This window comes from Mobula hypostoma, chromosome 17 (assembly GCF_963921235.1).
Source record: "Mobula hypostoma chromosome 17, sMobHyp1.1, whole genome shotgun sequence".
Taxonomy (NCBI): domain Eukaryota; kingdom Metazoa; phylum Chordata; class Chondrichthyes; order Myliobatiformes; family Myliobatidae; genus Mobula; species Mobula hypostoma.
The window spans coordinates 1,123,454-1,144,698 of NC_086113.1; the positions used below are offsets into that span (position 1 = coordinate 1,123,454).

The window sequence follows — 21,245 nt, forward strand, 5'->3', positions numbered from 1 at the left end:
CACAGTATTGTTAATAGCAAAAGGATAGTGAGGGATAAAATTGGTCCCTTAGAGAATCAGAGTGGACGGCTATGTGCGGAGCCAAAAGAGATGGGGGAGATTTTGAACAATTTCTTTTCTTCGGTATTCACTAAGGAGAAGGATATTGAATTGTGTAAAGGAAACAAGAAGGGTAGTTATGGAAAGTATGACGATTAAAGAAGAGGAAGTACTGGCGCTTTTGAGGAATATAAAAGTGGATAAGACTCCAGGTCCGGACAAGATATTCTCTAGGACCTTGAGGGAAGTTAGTGTGGAAATAGCAGGGGCTCTGACAGAAATATTTCAAATGTCATTAGATACGGGGATGGTGCCAGAAGATTGACATATCGGTCCTGTGGTTCCATTGTTTATACAGGGTTCTAAGAGTAAACCTAGCAATTATCGGCCTGTGAATTTGACGTCAGTGGTGTGTAAATTGATGGAAAGTATTCTTAGAGATGGTATATATAATTATCTGGATAGACAGGGTCTGATTAGGAACAGTCAACATGGATTTGTGCGTGGAAGGTCGTGTTTAACAAACCTTACTGAATTTTTTGATGAGGTTACTAAGAAAGTTGACGAGGGTAAAGCGGTGGATGTTATCTATATGGACTTCAGTAAGGCCTTTGACAAGGCTCCACACGGAAGGTTAGTTAGGAAGATTCAATCGTTAGGCATTAATATTGAAGTAGTTAAACAGATTCAGCAGTGGCTAGATGGGAGACACCAGAGAGTAGTGGTGGATAACTGTGTGTCAGATAGGAGGACGGTGTGTAGTGGTGTGCCTCAGGGATCTGTACTGGGTCCGGTGTTGTTTGTCATATATATTAATTATCTAGATGATGGGGTGGTAAATTGGATTAGTAAGTATGCAGATGATACTAAGATAGGTGGCGTTGTGGATAATGAAGGAGGTTTTCAAAGCTTGCAGAGAGATTTAGGCCAGTTAGAAGAGTGGGCTGAAAGATGGCAGATGGAGTTTAATGCTGAAAAATGTGAGGTGCTACATTTTGGTAGGACTAATCAAAATAGGATATACATGGTAAATGGTAGGGCATTGAAGAATGCAGTAGAACAGAGGGATCTAGGAATAATGGTGCATAGTTCCCTGAAGGTGGAATCTCATGTGGATAGGGTGGTGAAGAAAGCTTTTGGTATGCTGGCCTTTATAAATCAGAGCATTGAGTATAGGAGTTGGGATGTAATGTTGAATTTGTATAAGGCATTAGTAAGGCCAAATTTGGAGTATTGTGTACAGTTCTGGTCACCGAATTACAGGAAAGATGTCAATAAAATTGAGAGAGTACAGAGGAGGTTTACTAAAATGTTGCCTGGGTTTCATCTCCTAAGTTACAGAGAAAGGTTGAACAAGTTAGGTCTTTATTCTTAGGAGCGTAGAAGGTTGAGGGGGAACTTGATAGAAGTGTTCAAAATTATGAAAGGGATTGATAGAGTTGATGTGGATAGGCTTTTTCTATTGAGAATGGGGGAGATTCAAACAAGAGGACATGAGTTGAGAGTTAAAGGGCAAAGGTTTAGGAGTAACATGAGGGGGAACTTCTTTACTCAGAGAGTGGTAACTGTGTGGAATGAGCTTCCAGTAGAAGTGGTTGAGGCAGGTTTGATGTAGTCGTTTAAAGTTAAATTGGATAGATGTATGGACAGGAAAGGAATAGGGGGTTATGGGCTGAGTGCAGGTCGGTGGGACTAGGCGAGACTAAGAGTTCGGCACGGACTAGAAGGGCCGAGATGGCCTGTTTCTGTGCTGTAATTGTTATATGGTTATAATTTGAGTTCAAGGACATATTATCGTCATTCCTGTTGTGATTCATATCCTTTTTTGATATCTGAAAAACCTGGCTTCATTACTAAAGGATAAACAGATGGAGTGATGAACTAAAACGTAGTCTTCAGATATAAATAGTTCAGCCTGCCAAGAAGATAACAAGATGCCTACAGCAGGTTATATTGAGATTATGTGAGGCACCCACTGTGTTGAAGTTACTATAAAAGGCAGTCAAATCACACTGCCAGAATAGGCTCCTGCCAACTGACCTACATAGAAGCATAATTGTTCAGATGCAGAACATCGTGAAATTATTAGCGTTAAATGTCAAATTTCTTCATGATTTTTTGTAGATAATCTGTAATTGTTTGGAGCAAAGCACTTGTGGCATATCATTTAATCATGTACAGGAGTCAGTGTCTCATTCTGCCCACCGATTCTGCCAAATGCTGAGCACGGACATTAAAGCAAGGAAAATGATTGAGATGATGGGGAGGTCGTACTGGACTCCATGAGGCCACACTTCTGTTGTGGTCACTTTTGACTGCCTTGCTATAGAAAGGATGTTCTTTTCACATGCAAGGTGTGCAGACAAGATTTACAAGGACGCGACCCAGGCACAGGTATTATTTATTTATTTTTATTTGTGCTATTTGTCATTTGTACAATGGTTGTTTGTCACTTTTTATGTATAGCTTTTCATAAGTTCTATTGCATTTCTTTAATTTCTAATAAATGCCCGCAAGGAAATGAATCTCAAGGTAGTATAAAGTGACATATACATATTTCAATAATAAACTTACTTTGAGTTCAGGGACTGAATTTTCAGGGGGATAAGTTGGACAGACTAAGAATTTATTCCTTACCATGTAGGAGTCATAGACTCACAGAAGTGTATAACACAGAAACAGACCTTCTGGCCCATCTTGTCCATGCCGAACAACTTAACCATAGCCTTACAGACCCCTACCATCCGTGTTCCTATCCAAACTTCCCTTAAATGGTGAAATGTACCACTTGCACTGGCAGCTCGTTCCACACTCTCATAACCCTTCGAGTGAAAAAGTTTCCCCTCAAGGTCCCCTCAAAATTTTCACCTTTCAACCATAACCATGACCTCTAGTTGTAGTCCCTCCCAACATCAGTGGAAAAACCATGCTTGCATTTACCCCATCTATACCCCTTCTAATTTTGTATACCTCTATCAAATCTCCTCTCAATCTGCTACATTCTAAGGAATATAGTCCTAATTTATTCAATCTTTCCATATAATTCAGGTCCTCCAGATCCAGCATTTCCATGCAAGTTTTCTTGATGTTCTTTCAACCTTATTGACATCTTTCCTGTGGGCAGGAGATCAAAACTGCACACAATACCAAATTAGGCTGCACCAACATCTCAAACAACATAACATCCCATCTGTAGTACACAATACTTTGATTTATGAAGGTCAATGAGCCAAGAGCTTTCTTTATGACCCTACTGATCTCTGCTGCCACTTTCAATGAATTGTGGACTGTACTGCCAGATCACTTTGTTCTATCGCACTTCTCAGTGCCCTGGCTTTCACTGTAAAACCTACTCTGGTAGATCCGACTGAAATGCAACACCTTGCATTTGTCTTTAATAAATTCCTTCTCTTAGTTTTCCAGCTGGTTCAGATCCCACTGCAAGCTCTCATAGTCTTCCTTGCTGTCCACTACACTCCCAATCTTGGTGTCATCTGCAAATTTGCTGATCCAGTTAACCACATTATCATCCAGATCATTGATATAGATGGCAAACAACAATGGACCCAGCACCGATCCCTGCAGCACACCACTAGTCACAGGCCTCCAGTCAGAGAGGCAACCATCCACTACCACTCTCTGGCTTCTCCCGCAATGCCAATATCTAATCCGATTACTACTTCATCTTTAATGTCAAGGGACTAAACCTTGTTGACCAACCCCCCATGTGGGACCTTGTCCATGCAGACAACATCCACTGCTTTGTTTTCATCAGCTTTCCCAGAAAAACTATAAGGTTGGTTAAACATGACCTATCATGTATAAAGCCATGCTGACTATCCTTAATCAGTCCATGTCTAACTCTTACATCCAGTCCCATAGAATACCTTTCAATAACTTTCCCACTACTGCTGTCAGGCTCACTGGCCTATAATTTCCTGCTTTACAGCCTTTCTGAAACAGCGGAACAACTTTAGTTATCCTCCAGCACCTCATTGTCGCCAAGGATGATTTAAATATCTTTGCTAGGGCCTGTGCAATTTCTGCACTTGCCTCCCGTAAAGTCTGAGGGAACACCTTGTCAGTCCCTAGGGATTTATCCACCCCAATTTGCCTCAAGAGAGCAAACAACTCTGTAATCTGTATAGGGTCCATAACCTCGACGCTGCTTTGTCTCACTTCCATAGACTCTCTGGCTGTCTCCTGAGTAAATATGGATACAAAAGTTCCATGTCAGATCTCCTTCATCTCTTTTGGCTCCACACATAGATTACCATTTTGATCTTCCTGAGGACTAATTTTGTCCCTTGCAATCCTATTGCTGTTAACCTATTTGCAGAATTCCTTAGGATTCTCGTTTACCTTTTTTGTTAAGGCTATGCCTCTATGTTTTCTTTTCCAGAGCCTCAATATCTCTTGAAAACTAAGGCTCCTTAAACCTGTTATTCTGACAGACACATACAAGCTTTGCACTCTCAAAATTTCAGTTTTGAAGGCCTCTCACTTACCAAGTATACCTTTGCCAGAAAATAGCCTGTCCCAATCCACACTTGTTAGATCCTTTCTGATACTATCAAAATTGGCCGTACATCGATTTAGAATCTAAACCCTCAGACCAGACTTATCTTTTTGCATGCTTACTTTGAAACTAATGGCATTGTGATCACTAGATGCAAAGTGTTCCCTAACACAAACTTCTGTCACCTGCTCTGTCTCATTCTCTAAAAACAGATCCAGTATTGCATACTCTCTCGTTGGGACTTCTATGTACTGATTAAGGAAATATTCCTGAAAAAATCCCATCTAGTCCTTTTACAGTATGGGAGTCCCAGACAATATGGGAAAGTTAAAATTACCTATCATAACAACCTTGTGTTTCTTCCAAGTCTGCGATCTCTCTACAAATTTGTTCCTGTAAATCCCATGGACTGTTGGGTGGTCTGTAATATATCCCCATTAATGTGGTCATACCTTTCTCATTCCTCACTTCCAACCATTAGGCCTCACTAGACGAGTTCTCCAGTCTGTCCTGACTGAGCACTGTCTTGACATTTTCCCTGCTTAGTAACAACGCCCTTCTGTCTTAATCCCTCCCACTCTGTCGCACCTAAAACAACGGAACTCCAGAATATCCAGCTGCCAGTCCTGCCCTCTCACTGATGGCTACAATATCATAATTCCCTGTGTTGATCCGTGCCCTGAGTTTATCTGCCTTTCCTACAATACTTCTTGCATTGAAATATACATAGCTCAGGACACTAGTTGCACCATGCCAAACATTTTGATTTCTGACTTTGTCTAATGTCTTAATAGCATCTGTCTCCACAACTTCTCCACTAACTGTTTTGGCACTCTGGTACCCATCCCCCTGCAACTCTAGTTTAAACCCACCTGTGCAGCACTAACAAACTTTCCCACTAGGATATTAGCTCCCCTTACAGGTGCAAACCCCCTCTTCTGTACATGTCCCATCTTCTCTGGAAGAGACTCCAATGATCCAAAAATTTGATGCCTTCTCCCCTAGCCCAGCTCCTTAGCCACATATTAAACTGCATAATCTTCTTATTTCTGGCCTCACTAGCCCCAGGCATGGGCAGCAATCCTGAGGTCATAACCCTGGAGGTCCTGCCCTTTAACTTAGCACTTAACTCCATGAACTCACTTTGCAGAACCTCGTCACTTGTCCAATCCATGTCATTGGTACCTACATAGACCATGACCTTTGGCTGTTCACCCTCGCACTTAAAAATGCTGAGGACTTGATTGGAGATGTCCCAAACCCTGGCATCTGGGAGATAACACACCATCCAAGAATCTTGTTCTTGTCCATAGGACCTCCTTTCTGCACCCCTACCTAACAAATCCTCTAACTCCACAGCAAGCCTCGTCTGCTCCCTGCCCCTCTGAGGCACAGTGCCAGAGACCTTACCGCTGTGACTTTATTCTGCTAGGTCGCCTTTCCTAACCCCCGCCCCCTAGAAGTATCCAAAGTGATATACCTGTTGTTGGATGTGAACAGCACAGGGGTCCTCTGCATTCCCCTTCCTGATTCTCACTCAGTTTCCAGTGTCCTGCACCTTGAGAGTAACTACCCCTCTATGCGTCCTATCTATCACCCCCCTCAGCTTCCCAAACTGGGGGACAGAGTTTTTATAAAGGTGTATAAAAACATGATGGCCATCAATAAGATGAGTGCGCTTTAGCCGTTGTTCCTGGGGTTGTGGGATCAAGAACTCGAGGGCACAGGTTTAAGGTGAGAGGGGAAAGATTTAAGAGGGACTTGAGGGGCAACTTTTTTTTCCCAGAAAGGGAGGTAGCTGTCTATGTGGAGTGAGCTGCCACAGGAAGTGGATGAGGCAGGTACAATAACAACTTTAAATTAAACAGCTGGCTACGTACATGGGTCGGACAGGTTTAGGTTCTGGGATAAATGTTGGCAACTGGGGCATCATGGTTGGCCAGGACTGGTTGGGCTGACGGTGCTGAAATTGGTTTATTATTGTCACAGGTAGTGGAATACAGTGAAAAGCTTGTCTTGCATACAGTTCATAAAGGACAGATTAAACAGTGTATTGAGGTCGTACAGGGTAAAACGACAAAAGAATGCAGAATAAAGTGACACAGTTACACGGACAATAACGTGCAAAATCGTAATAAGGTAGATTGTGATGTTAAGAGTCCATTTTATCGCACTAGGGAACCATTTATAAAACCATGGGGTAGAAGCTGTCCTCGAGCCTGTTTCAATGCTGCATGGCTCCAATTGAGGTCATTACTTTAACAATTTTTTAAAAGTTTCTTTATATTATAGCTGTAGTTTTGATGTTGGTGATCTCTCAAGGTTATTGTATTGAACTAGTTCAGTTGGTAAACAACCCACACACTAGAATTTCAGCAAAACCAAATGGGGTTTGAGGTGTGTAGATAGCATAAAGCCAAGCAGGCTTTATTCCATTGAGAGTATAACTAAGGGTAATTGGTTAAGGGCAAAAGGTGAAATATTTAAGGAGAGCGTGAAGGGGAAATTCTTCACTCAGAAGGTGGTGTGAGTGTGGAATGAGCTGCCAGAAGAAGTGGAGATGTGGGTTCAATTGCAACTTGTGAAGTTTGGATAGGTGCATGGATGAGAGGGGTATGAAGGGCTATGGTCCCAGTGCAGGTCAATGGGACTAGGAAGACTAACAGATCTGCATCGACTAGATGGGCCAAAATGCCTGTTTCTGTATTGTAGTCTTCTCTGACTCTTAATAACTAAAATACCAAGGGTTCAGGAAATCTGAGATAGTAACAAAAGAGAGAAGACGCAGCAGGTCAGGTACAGCTCCAGATGGGAGTTAGATCTCATGCTTTTGACCCTCCACCATTTCGAAGCTGATGAGAAGCTGCAGCTTTTCTTTGAACTGAGGCCAAGAGTCAGCCTGACAGGAGTTTGGACAAGGTTACACAGAAAGTATTTCCCGTGAATTAATTTCACAATCCTCAAATATAAAGACCACATCAAATATAGAGCTGTCTGTGAAGTTTACTTTGGAAATTTTGACACTTCTTTTCAATTTTCCTCAACAATTTTTTAAGAAGCCAACAGCTGCAACAATTTCTTTGCTTCATTAACTATTTGTAAATCAATTACTTAATTACATCCATTACTCAGCACTTGTACTAATATTTGAATACTCCAATATCACATTCAAGCTTGCTGACAACACCGTTGTTGTGGGCCGTATCAAAGTTGGCGATGAATCAGCATACAGGAAGGAGAATGAAAATTTGGCATAACAACAACCTCTCACTCAACACCAGCAAGACCAAGGAGCTGATTACAGATTTCAGGAGAGGGAAACCAGAGGTCACTGGAGGATCAGAGGTGGAAGGGTTAGCAACGTTAAATTCCTGGGTGTTACTATCTCAGAGGACTTGTCCTGGACCCAGCATGTAACTGCAATCACAAAGAAAGCACGGCAGCTTCTCTGCTTCCTTATGAGTCTGCAGAGATTCAGCACGACATCTGAAACTTTAACAAACTTCTATAGATGTGTAGTGAAGAGTATATTGACTGGCTGCATCCTGGCCTGGCATGGAAACACCAATGCCTTTGAATGGAAAATCCTGCAAAAGGTGGTGGATTCAGCCCAGTATGTCACAGGTAAAGCCCTCCCAACCATTCAGCACATCTACATGAAACACTGTCATAGGAAAGCAGCATCCATCAGCAGGGATCTCCACCACCCAGGTTATGCACTTTTCTCACTGCTGGCATCGCCAAGAAGGTACAAGAGCCTCAGGACTCACAACATCAGGTTCAAGAACAGTTACTACCCCCCAACCATCAGGTTCTTGAATAAAAAGTACAAGTACACCCACTTGCCCCATTATTGAAATGTTCCCACAACCATTGATCTCACTTTTAAGGACTCTATCTCATGTTCTCATTATTTATTGCTATTTACTTATATTTGCACTTGCAGAATTTGTTGTCTTCCGCACTCTGGTTGAACTTTCATGGATCCTGTTATAGTTACTATTCTATAGATTTGCTGAGTATACCCACAGACAAATGAAACTCAGGGCTGACATATATGTACTTTGATAATAAAATTTACTTTGCACTTTGAACTTTTCTATGACATTAAAGCTGTGAGATAGCAGGGCAGGAGGGGATATCAATGGTGCTCAATCTAAGATATGGAATTGGAGTAACACTGGACACCAGTAAAAGTAACAACAAGGCTCTCAGGCCTGACAGTTTCTGAAGAGTAACTGAGCAATCATCAAACTGAGAACGCTGCTATCTAGGCTGCCTTGCTCCTGGACAGATTAAAATTATAAATGCTTCTTGCTATATGATTTAATATTGACAGACAAAACACCTTCTGTATTCATTAGCAGAGCAAGGGTAACATTTATCACTCTTCTCTCTTATCATCTTCCTGGCTGCAAGAGCATCTTTAACAATAGTGAAGTACAGGTGTACGTCAAATGGAGAAGCCCATGGTGAACTCCTTCCGAAAGCCTTGGTGTTCTCACATATTTGCTGTTAGAAATGTAAGAATTATCAAAGCAAATACAAGGTGTATAATGCTCAAGTCGTGAAAAATGATAGTAGGTTTGTTCAGGGTGTGACAAAATAGAATGTTTAAAGTTTGTGGATTGTGAAGCAAATTAGGGCACCAAACTAGGCATGGTGTTATATTAGCAACACACATAAAAAATGCTGGTGAACGCAGCAGACCAGGCAGCATCTATAGGAAGAGGTACAGTCAACGTTTCGGGCCAAGACTCTTCCTCAGGACTAACTGAAAGAAAAGATAGTAAGAGATTTGAAAGTGGGAGGGGAAGGGGGAGATCCGAAATGATAGGAGAAGACAGGAGGGGGAGGGGGATGGAGTTAAGAGCTGGAAAGTTGACTGGAAAAAGGGATACGAGGCTGGAGAAGGGAGAGGATCATGGGATGGGAGGCCTAGGGAGAAAGAAAGGGGGGGGAGAAGCCCAGAGGATGGGCAAGGAGTTATAGTGAGAGGGACAGAGGGAGAAAAAAGAAAGAGAGGAAAAAAAGGGAAAGAAAAAAAAATCATAAAAATAATAATAAATAAATAAGGGATGGGTACAGGAAAATTCTGGAGGAAAACCTGATGCTATCTGCAAGAGAACTGTGACTTGGGAGAAGATTTGCTTTCCAGCAAGACAACAACCTCAAGTATAAAGCCAAAGCTACAAAGGAATAGCTTAAAAACAACAAAGTTAATGTCCTGGAGTGGCCAAGTCAGAGTCCAGAACTCAACCTAAATGAAAATTTGAGGCTAGATTTGAAAAGGGCTGTTCATTCACGATCCCCATGCAATCTGACAGAGCTTGAACAGTTTTGTAAAGAAGAATGGGGAAGAATTGCAGTGTCCAGATTTGCAAAGCTGTTAGAGACCTAGCCACACAGACTCAAGGCTGTAATTGCTGTCAAAGCTGTGTCTACTAAATACTGTCTCGAAGGGGGTGAATACTTGTGCAATCAATCATTTTGTGTTTTATATTTGTTATTAATTTAGATCACTTTGTAGAGATCTGTTTTCACCTTGACACAAAAGAGTCCTTTTCTGCTGATCAGTGTCAAAAGGACCAAATTAAATCCACTGTAATTCAATGTTGTAAAACAATAAAATATGAGGGCTGAGACCGAGTGTTATATATGTAAGTAATGTGGGGAGGAGCATGGTCCTGCATTCAAAGACCATTTAGCTGAATTCTTGTTGGAATCATAGAGGAGTACAGTACAGAAACAGGTCCTTCTGCCATCTAGTCCATGCATACCTATTATTCTGCCTTGTCCCATTGACTTCCCCTAAGATGGCGACACGCTCAGTCGAAGTGGCTTCTACGGAGCCAACCAAAGGTGTTACTGTCTTTTTTTAAAACTTAATTTTTTATGATCCCAAGACCTTGTTGGACATTAAGAACTTAAAAGTGCTGCAGGTCTACCCAACCAGTGAGTTGCTTGTTGGCGAAACTGAAGGAGCTGGATGGTGCAGATCATACTGCTTTCAGCATCAGAGGAATCTGTGCACGAAGGCAATGTGCAGTCCAACAGCGTGTGATTGTCTCAGTAGTTTTTCTTGTGATTGCAAGACCCTGTTGAACATGGTTAATATGGAATGCTGCGTCTGATACACTATCTGAGGGAGAATTGCATGGCCTTCATCATAGCGAGGACAAGGCGTCAAGCTGCAGTGTAGCCACACAGGTGAGAGGCGGAGTTGGTGCAATCCACCAGAGGCGGCGTGGCGCCACGTCCGAGCTGAAGTTGCTGCTGTCCCTCGGCGAAAGACAAGCTGTATCGTGGTTGACTGTACACTCAGGGCTTTGGGCTATATACATTTTTTGTGTGACTGTAGGTACTATGTTTTGCACTGTGCTCCAGAGGAACACTGTTTCATTTGGCTGCACTCATGGGCATTCATGCATGGTTGAATGAGGATTAAACTTGGTCGACCTGCTCCTGGACTATTGATCACCACACCCCTTCCATCCACTTACTTCTCCAAATTTCTCTTAAATGTTGAAATTGTACCCACCTACACCACTCCCGCTGACAGCTTGTTCCACACGTGCACCATCCTCTGAACAGTCTCTCATGACCCCCTAAAATATTTCCTTTCTTGTACTTCTTACAAATCATAAAAAGGAAATGCTATTTCAGCACTTCACAAAGAAAGAGACTGAAATGTACATTGATGATCAAGCTGGTAGCTAAAATGCTATAATTAAAACTATTATTTGCCTGAATGAATTACAGCCCACATGCATAAAATTAGATTGTAGGTCAGCCAGTAATTTTACCATTAAAAATTCATGCAACCAGATGTTAAGCAGTCTAGTTAATAAATAAAGTTTTCAATAATTCACATTCTTCCCTTTACTCTTGTAGAGCTGTGGACTTGTTAACACAAGTGGTGCTTTTCACTCTATGTTTTGATATACATGTGATAAATAAATCTAAATCTGAGTGTAGGGAAAGTACAAAATATTTCAATGACTACATCAGTTTCACGGTAGAAAATACCAAGTGTTTCACATTGTGACTGCAGAAATTCAGACTACACTGACCCCAATTAAAAATGGGCAAGGGCACGTCAGAACAATCAGCGGGCGGAAGCCAGCCGGCCCTGAACCTTGTCCTGTTCGTAGTCGATCTGCTCGTTCAGTACCATACCATATCACAAGTCCTTTCATGTTCAGAAACCTGCCACACCCCTGTTTTCAATGAGAATGATGACTGTATCCAACCACGAACAAGAGAAAAGCTGCAGAAGCTGGAAATCCAAACACCACACACAGATGATGAAGGGTCTCGACCTGAAACATTGACTGTACTGTACTCTTTTCCATAGATGCTGCCTGGCCTGCTGAGTTCCTCCAGCATTTTGTGTGTGTTGCTAAGTACCCATAACACTTTCTGGAGTATAGAATCACTGTTCGGGATAAAAAAGCTCTCTTCTTGCTCTGAAACAGCTTATCCTTTGTTCTGAGCCTTTGCCCCCGGCAGGGTAAACATCTTCCTGCAGCCGGCCTGTCACTCTTGGAAAACCTTCCAAATTTTGATGAGCTCTCTCATATTTCTTAACTTTAACGAACATAACTGCAGTCTACTCAGACAAAACCACAGCCCATAGAAACAATATAGTGAATCATCATGAACACTATCTCACTATTCCTGTTTTGCAGTAATTTTATTATTTTTATTGTAAGTTTTTTACTGTCTTGAACTGTACTGCTGCACAAAACAAATTTTTTGATATGTCACTGATAACAAATATGATTCTGACTCACTGTGTACAAGAAACGCATGCCATTTTAGATAAGGAGAACAAAATTGATTCTAGTAGTCACCTCACTACTACCTTATACACTAGCAATAAGATCGCTTTACTTCTGTGCTTACCAATAATATCCTTTTGCTTGCTACCCCTGCATGTTAGTCTTTGATAACTTGTAGTTAAACTTGCATTTAAATGTTGATATAATTCAAAGTGGTTTAACACTGCCGATCAACCTCCTTTGTGTCCACCCAGCTCATAAACTGCTTATTCCACTCCCATCGGGGAAGAGGCTAGGTAGCATCCACACCAGGATCACCAGACTCCAAGACAGCTTCTTTCCATAAGCAGCAAGCCTGATCAACACCTCCACCCACCAACACAACCCACCACCACCTCTTTATCATTTCCTATCAGTCACCTTATGTACAGACACTCCTGTGCCTAGCATCACTTCATGGACACACAATCAATGGAAATAAGCTATCCTATGTATTTATATTTATTGTGTGTTTTTAAAATAACTAATGTGTTCTTTATATTATTGTGGTTTTTTTTGCTGCCTTGAACTCAAATTGTTGTATACCACGAGAGTGTGAGGTACAAATGGCCACACAATAGAGGAACTGCCTGGTGATATTCTGTTACTTCCCTTGCTAGTTATATTACATGAGGTACCTGTGCCACTGAGTCTACGTTCACGGTTTTCTGTCACATTTTGTGGTCAATATATTGTGCATTCAGAGATGTTCTTCTGCACACAACCGTTGTAACTGTTGTTATTTGAGTTACTGTCATCTTCCTGTAAATTCAAAATAAATGTATTGTGGTGAGCATTTGGTCCATAATGACAGATGAGGAAGCTGTTCAACTCAACAACAGTTTTATTGTGATAGACACAAACAGACCAGGTACCATGACCCAGAGAGTGAACCCAACCAGTCTCCCACAGACAGGGAAGGTGACCATCACACACCCCGGTTACAGACAGGGTGACCCACTAATACACAAGCAAATAACTACATAACCCAAGCGAAAATGTAACAATAAATGAACTGGAACTTCCCACCATAATCCCACAAAAGCATTTTAACACAAGAACAGTAAACAGTGCTGGTCATTAGAAATGCCAGGGCAGGCTGTCGACCCAAATGTCGCACTATTATCAAGGTACATACATGTCACCATATATAAACCTGAGATTCATTGAACCAGTCTGGCCATTCTCCTCTGACCTCTCTCATTAACAAGGTACTTTTGCCTACAGAACTGTCACCTACTGGATAGTTTTTGTTTCTCACACCGTTTTCTGTAAACGCTAGAGACTGTTGTGTATGAAAATCCCAGGAGAACAGCAGTTTCTGAGATATTCAAACCACCTTGTCTGATACCAACAATCATCCCATGGTCAAAGTAACTTAGATCACATTTCTTCCCCATTTTGATGTTTGGTCTGAGCAACAACTGAATCTCTTGACCATGTCTGCATGCTTTTATGCATTGAGTTGCTGCCATGTGATTAGCTGGTTAGATATTTGCATTAAGAAAGTGTACCTAATAAAGTGGCCACTTTATGGTATAAAAGCAAATCAAATATGACGACTGTATAATCTCAGTGAGATCCCCTAAATCCCAAATCCTATATCTAAAGGCATTTTATGTAGTACAAATTAAGAACACAGAAAATCATTGTTAACATTACGATCAGAAACACGACTAATTATGTAATCAAGGAAGTTGCCCCATGATATTTTATTTCCTTTCTTAGAATTATAAAAGTAATCCACTTATTTTATACTAGGCTACTAACATACCAAGAAGATAGATGACTGTATGCTAAAACATAGCTGTTAACATAAAACAATTCACTGATTACAATGAATACAGTAAAATAATACTTGCAAACTTATAATCTGAATGATCAAGGTGATAAGTTATAGGGCCGACATTGTATTACACACATGGCTTTACCAAAGATCATACGGTATGATAGTAAAGTGTGTGAATGTCCAAGGACAGTGTGTGACCTGGAAGGAAAGCTACATTCACATGGTCCTGTTGCCCATTGTCCTTCTCATGGGGAAAGTTTTGAGAAATATCAAAACAGCCTTAACAAATTGCACATACTGCAGCTTGAGTGGCTGTGGGTATATAAACAGGGCGCTACTTAAGAGGGCTTGCAAGGTCCTCAGAATAACCATTGGTTGACTTTAGGCCCCTTGGATATGATCCTGCATTCAATCACTTATCTTCGTAAGACACAGGAGCAAAATTAGGCCATTCTGCCCATCAAGTCCATTCTGCTACTCCATCGTGGCTGATTTATTAACCCTATCAACTCCATTATCCTGCCCTCTCCCCATAACCTTTGATGCCCTGACTAATCAAGAACTTTTAAATATACCCAGTGACTTGACATCCACAGCCATCTGGGGCAATGAATTCCACAGATTCACCACCCTCTGGCTAAAGAAATTCTTAACCTCTGTTCTAAAGGGTTGTCCTTCTATTCTGAGGCTGTGCCCTCTGGTCCTAAACTCCCCAACTATAGAACCATCCTTGCCACATCCACGCTATCTAGGCCTTTCAATATTAGATAGGTTTCAATGAGATCCCCTCTCCTTCATTCTTCTAAACTGCAGTGAGTTCGCGTCCAGTCATCCTATGCTCCTCATACATAAACCCTTTCAATCCTAGGATCATTCTCAGGAACACCTCCAAACACTTGCCAATGTCAGCACATTCATTCTTATGTAAATATGGGGCCTAAAACTGTTCACATTATTCTGAATCTCTCTCCCCAGTCCCACTAACTCATATTCCACGATCCTCTAATTACCTTTCGGCCCTCTAAGCTGTGACACCACCATGGTCAGGTGTTGCTTGACATGTCTAACCAGGGAACTCGATGTTCATGGTCTGATTCACAAATGGTGAAGATGTTTTCACATATCAGGAGGAGAGTCCTTTCACACAGCAGCTTCAGGCCCAAGAAGACAAATATACCAGCAGGATGCGCTGTCTCAACAACTATCATCCAGTAGCACTCACATCATCCGCACATGCTTCAAGGCCCCAATCAAGCAATGTCAATTCAGGGCCACCCATGTTGGAATGGCAGTGGACAAGATGGTTGACCATCCCCATCCCCGGCTCCCAAATGGACAGACTTGCGAATGCCCCAGCCAGGCCACACTTCAATCAGCCATACAAAACAACAACTCACGTCTGTGGTGATGAAGTTCTCTGAGAGGTTGGTTGTGGTTAGAATCAACTCCTGCCCAACAAGGACATGGATCCACTACGATTTGCCTATCGCCACAATAGGTGTACAGGAGATGCAATCTCACTGGCTCTTCACGGAGCCTTGGCTCACCTGGACAATGCTAACTGGGGTGCTGTTTATTGACTACAGCTCAGTGGGCACCAGGGGAGGAAGGGGCGAGTGAGCGAGCACGCTCAGTCCTACAGGTCTGATCATAAAGCTCCAAAACCTGGGCCTCAGTACCTCTTTCTGCAGCTGGATCCTCCACTTCCTAACCAGAAGATCACAATCTGTGCAGATCAGAAATAACCTCACCCACCACCTTGCTCTACTCCCTCTACACGCATGGCTCTGTGGCTAGGCACCACTCAGATGGCATCTATAAATTTGCAAATGACACAGCGACTCTTGGCAGAATTTCAGATGGTGTCAAGGAGGCGTATGGAGTGAGTTAGATCATCTGGTTGAGTGGTGTCGCAACATCAGTAAGACTAAAAAACTGATCCCGGGACCCTGGAGTGGAGGGAGCGAGCGCGATTCTCGGAGTGAAGCAAGGGAAGAAGGGAGTGGGGCTCCTGGGCCCGACACCGGCGGCTGAAAGGACAGTGATGTCAACTGGAGATCGGTCCGGGATCCGAACACACACACCGGCCATCCCCTTCTCCCTTCTCCCCGGGTACATACATCTTCCGTCACCCCTTCCCCGGTCCGTCACTCCCCGCACTCTCGTTATGCCAGTCCTTACACAGCCGTCACACCGATCCACCGGTCCGGCTCACCCTCCCAGTATGCCCAGTCACACACTAACCCGCCCCCCTCCGGTGCCGGGGCCTCTCACTCGCCGCTCCCTCACCTGGTCCCTGTCCCTGTCCCGGAGCCGGAGCCGCTCACTCACCGCTCCCTCCCGTTGCCGGACTCCGGCCGCTTCCGGCACCCAGCACCTCCCATCCCGGCAGCCCCCGCGCCAGTCCATCACGCATGCGCCAACCGGGCGCGACGAGGCGGGATCGGGGGGGAGTGATGGGTGGGGAGGGGAGGGGAGGGAGAGGCGGTAAGTGGTAGGGGAGAGGAGATCTGGAGGGGATGTAAGGATCTCATAGCGACATCGGGGGAGAGTTATGGGTGGGGAGGTAAGGGGTAGGGTAGAGTAGGGAGAGGAGATCTGGGGGGGAAGTAAGGATCTGATAGCGACGTCGGGGGAGAATTATGGGTGGGGGGGAGGGGAGGGAGAGGAGATCTGGAGGGGCTGTAAGGATCTCATAGCGACATCGGGGGAGAGTTATGGGTGGGGAGGTAAGGGGTACGGTAGGGGAAGGGAAGGGTGTGGTGTGGATCGGAGGGGAAATAAGGATCTCATAGCGACATCGGGGGAGAGTTATGGGTGGGGATGTAAGGGGTAGGGGAGGGGAAGTTAGGATCTCACAGCGACGTCGGGGGGGAAGTTATGGGTGGGGAGGTAAGGGGTAGGGAGAGGAGATCTGGAGGGGAGGGGAAGTAAGGATCTGATAGCGACGTCTGGGGAGAGTTATGGGTGGGGATGTAAGGGGTACGGTAGGGGAAGGGAGGGGAAGTAAGGATCTCACAGCGACGTCGGGGGAGAGTTATGGGTGGGGATGTAAGGGGTAGGGGAGGGGAAGTAAGGATCTCACAGTGACGTCGGGGGGGGGGAAGTTATGGGTGGGGAGGTAAGGGGTACGGTAGGGGAAGGGAGGGGAAGTAAGGACCTCACAGCGACATCGGGGGAGAATTATGGGTGGGGAGGTAAGGGGTAGGGTAGAGTAGGGAGAGGAGATCTGGGGGGGGAAGTAAGGATCTGATAGCGACGTCGGGGGAGAGTTATGGGTGGGGAGGTAAGGGTTACGGTAGGGTAGGGGAGGGGTGTGGAAGGGAAGGGAGGGGAGAGGAGGTGTGGAGGATGGGTCATGGGTAGTGGGAAAAGAAGTCTCTTTCTCTCTATCTCAATATTTTACTTCCTGGGAGGCGAGTCAAGTGATTCTAGCTGTTGTGATGTCCATCAAGCATGACCAATGGCCTTGCAGGGTGTGGAGTTTCCTACCGCCAACAGGAACTCCACAGAGAAGTAGTGTGCTCAGTGGATGTCAGAAAAGTGGTCACTAAAATAAAGAGTGCGCACGAACAATGTAAAGGCAGTATGTCTGAATAATCAGAACATTCACACTGAGGAAAATGAATTAGTGAGACAATGACTACTGGTTCCAACGCCAAAGACCTTGTGTACAGGAAATGAAATTAAACCCTCCTGAATCTTCTTTATACCTAGTGCCTGCTTCAGTACTGAATAGATATTACAACATTCACAAGTGTAAAGGAGAACAAAATAATTGTTATTTACACTCCAATACACCACAAAAACTCAGATAAAGAACACAATAAACATAACTATATAGAGTGATGCTAGGTACTGGAGATTCTGTGCATAAGGTGACTCTGACAGTAATGATAAAGTAGTGGTGGTCGGGGATGTGGAGGGGTGGGTTAGTGGGTGGAGGTGTTGATCAGCCTTACTACTTGAATAAGTAACATATTGAGTCTGGTGGTCCTGGCGTGGATGCTATGTAGCCTCCTCCCTGATGGGGAGAGGGACAAACAGTTTGTGAGCGGGGTGGATGGGATCCTTCATGATATTGCTGGCCCTTTCCCAGCATCTTTCTGCATATATGTCTATGATGGTCAGTAGGCTGGTACCAGTGAAGCATTGGGTAGTTTTGACTACATGTTGTAGAGCCTTCAGCAGATCAGGACAAATGAATATGGCTCGATGTTTTGTCACCTGATGCTGCATGCTTAGCACGTGGTAATGTATTTGGTCATTAACTGTTCTTCTTAGCCATACCACTTACTGCTCTCTTTTGTGTAGGTGATAGAGAATCTTGGGCTTGTAGGAGAGGGAAGGGGAAAGAGTGAAGACAGCTCAGGGAGTGATGAGAGGCAGATGAATGGAATTCATGGGGTAGGTGATGAGACCAGGTAATGGGGGTGAGGCAGAAACGGACAAGGAGAACAAGTGGGTGGACTGAGCTTTATCCACTACTTGTCCGTTCATGGGCATTGTAGTTTCCATACCAGGCCATGATGCAACCCATCAGGATACTCTTCACTGTACATCTGCAGAAGTTCCAGAGTCTTAGATGACTTGCTGAATTTGAGCAAATTTCTAAGAAAGCCTTGCGGCCTTTGTAATTGCACCTACATGCTGGTCCCAGGACAGATGATAATACCACCTCCAGTCCCCTGATGAGGACTGGTTCATCGTCCTCTGCTTTCTCATACCGTCTGGCAACTCTCTCCGTCTCTCATAAGCTTATAAACCTCAATCAGATCTCCCCTCAGACAAAACAACCCAAGTTTGTTCAACCTCTCGTTATAGCACATGCCCTCTAATCCAGGCAGCATTCTGACAAACCTCTTCTGCACCCTCTCCAAAGCCTCGACATCCTTCCTATAATGGGAGTAGTGTACTGTACTGTCTCTTTACATTTACCGAGGTGTAACACTTCACATTTGGCCGGGTTAAACTCCATCTGCCATTTCTTTGTCCATATCTACAGTTTAAGTGACCGTATAGGGTGCATTAGTATTGCCCCTATAGTGCTGACCATTACACTCGGTGCATTAATGTAGTGATACACTCGGTGCATTAATGTAGTGACTGAACTGACAGTTGCTGCATTATATCTGCTCTGCAGTGTGACGGATAGGAACCCAATGATGGATGTTCCGCTCAGAGGACCTGCCCCTGATCGGGCATGCGCAGTGTACGCATTGCCGGTTACAGCGCCGTCATGGAGCCGGGCGGCCCCGTTGCATGGTTACCAAACTGTCATGGAGCCGGTGGACCCGAAAAGGGCCGTTGATTCCTACTTGGAGTATCGGAGGTGAGGGAGTCGGTCTCTGGGTCTCACCACCGGGGCTGGGGATCGTGGAGCCTGCGGGGAGCAAAGCACTGTGCTGTGGAGCTCTACGACCCAATGACACAGATTAGGGATAACTTTATGTGTGGGAAATCACGTCTGATTTGGGATTGCATTTTTGAAAGAGGAGGCCAAGAGGATTGACGAGGGCAGGGGCAACATGGAATTTAATACGGCCTTTGGCAAGGGCCCTTATGGTGGGTTGGAAAACATAGAATCCAGGGTGAATTTGTAATAAAATCAGCTTAGTCATGAGAGGCAGAGGGTGAGAGTGGAATGTTGTTTTATAGGGAGGGGGGAGAGGTGGTGCTGGACCTCTGTCTCATTTATATGTCAATAATTTGGATGAGAATGAAGGTGGTATGATTAGTAAGTTTGAAGATAACACCAATAGTGTGGTGGACGTGTTACTACAGTAGATAGATCACCTGGGGAAGTGCGCCAGGTGATCAAACTCAGACAGGTGTGAATAGATGTATTTTGGGAAGTTAAACAGGGACAGCAAATGGCAGGGTCCTGGGAGTGTGGTTGAACAGAGAGTTTTTGGGATACGAGTATATTGTATCTACGAAAGCTGGAACTCAGGTCAGTAGGAAAGTGAGAAAGGTGTATGGTATTACACCCTGCCCCCAACATTTTCTGCAGGGATTGCTCCCTATGCATCTCACTTGTCCATTCATCCCTCCCAACTGATCTCCCTCCATGCACTTATCCTTGCAAGCAGAACAAGTGCCATACCTGCTCCTACACCTCCTCCCTCACTACCATTCAGGGCCCTAAACAGTCCTTCCGGGTGAGGCGACAGTTCACCTGTGAGTCCGTTGGGGTCATCTGTTGTATCTGGTATGATCTCCTGTATATTGGTGAGACCTGACACAGATTGGGAGATTGCTTCACTGAGCACCTACATTCCATCCACCAGAAAAAGAAGGATCTCCCAGTGTCCACCCATTTCCATTCTACTTCCACTTCCCATTCCAACATGTCAGTCCGTGGCCTCCTCTACTACCGAAATGAGGTCACACTCAGGTTGGAGGAGCAACACCTTATATTCCGTCTGGGTAGCCTCCAACCTGATGTCATGAACATCGATTTCTTGAACTTCCAGTAATTGCCTCCCCCCCTTCACCATTCCCATTGCCGTTTCTCTCTCTCACATCATCTCCTTACCTGCCCATCACCTCCCTCTGGTGCTCCTCCCTCTTCCCTTTCTTCCATGGTCTTCCACCCTCTCCTCCTCTAGCCTTTAATCTCTTTCACCTGTCAGCTACCCAGCTCTTTACTTCACCCCTCCCCCTCTCGCAGTTTCATATATCAACTACCACCTTGTACTTCTTCCTCCCTTCCTCCAATCTTCTTGTTCTAACTTCTCATCTTTTTTCTCCAGTCCTGATGAAGGGTCTCAGCCCGAAATGTTGACCGTTAGATGTTCCATAGTTGCTGCCTTGCCTGCTCTGTTCCCCTGTATTTTGTGTGTGTTGCATTGAGCCCAGCAGCTGGAATGTCACATTACAGCTGTACCAAACATTGGTTATGCTTTACTGAGGAATATTGTGTGTGGTTCTGGTTTCTGACTATAGGAAGGACTTGGTTAAACTAGAATGGTAGAGAAGTACAGCACAGAACCAGGTCCATCACTCCATGCTGAAACCGTTTAAGCTGCCTACTCCTGATGACTTGTAACAGGACCATAGCTCTCCATATCTC

General features: G+C 44.2%; 2 protein-coding genes across 7 annotated transcripts in view; one reads left to right on the forward strand and one right to left on the reverse strand.

Moving 5' to 3' along the window:
• LOC134357777 (alpha-1,6-mannosylglycoprotein 6-beta-N-acetylglucosaminyltransferase A-like) overlaps window positions 1-16,612 on the reverse strand; it is a 158,465-nt gene extending 141,853 nt beyond the window's left edge. Inside the window, exons 1-2 of one of the 5 annotated variants that reach the window (XM_063069414.1) lie at window positions 15,181-15,505; window positions 13,020-13,143 (exon numbers count right to left, since the gene is read on the reverse strand). The gene's annotated coding sequence lies outside the window, so the exon portion shown is untranslated. Of the gene's footprint in view, window positions 1-13,019; window positions 13,795-15,180; window positions 15,506-15,567; window positions 16,425-16,459 lie in introns of those variants that run through there. The other 4 variants (XM_063069412.1, XM_063069411.1, XM_063069410.1 and 1 more) reach the window with 4 other exon arrangements.
• fam221a (family with sequence similarity 221 member A) overlaps window positions 2,079-21,245 on the forward strand; it is a 55,751-nt gene continuing 36,584 nt past the window's right edge. Inside the window, exon 1 of one of the 2 annotated variants that reach the window (XM_063069421.1) lies at window positions 2,079-2,433. In XM_063069421.1, coding sequence (XP_062925491.1) covers window positions 2,387-2,433 — 47 coding nt within the window. In that variant the 5' untranslated portion in view covers window positions 2,079-2,386. Of the gene's footprint in view, window positions 2,434-19,397; window positions 19,503-21,245 lie in introns of those variants that run through there. The other variant, XM_063069420.1, reaches the window with a different exon arrangement.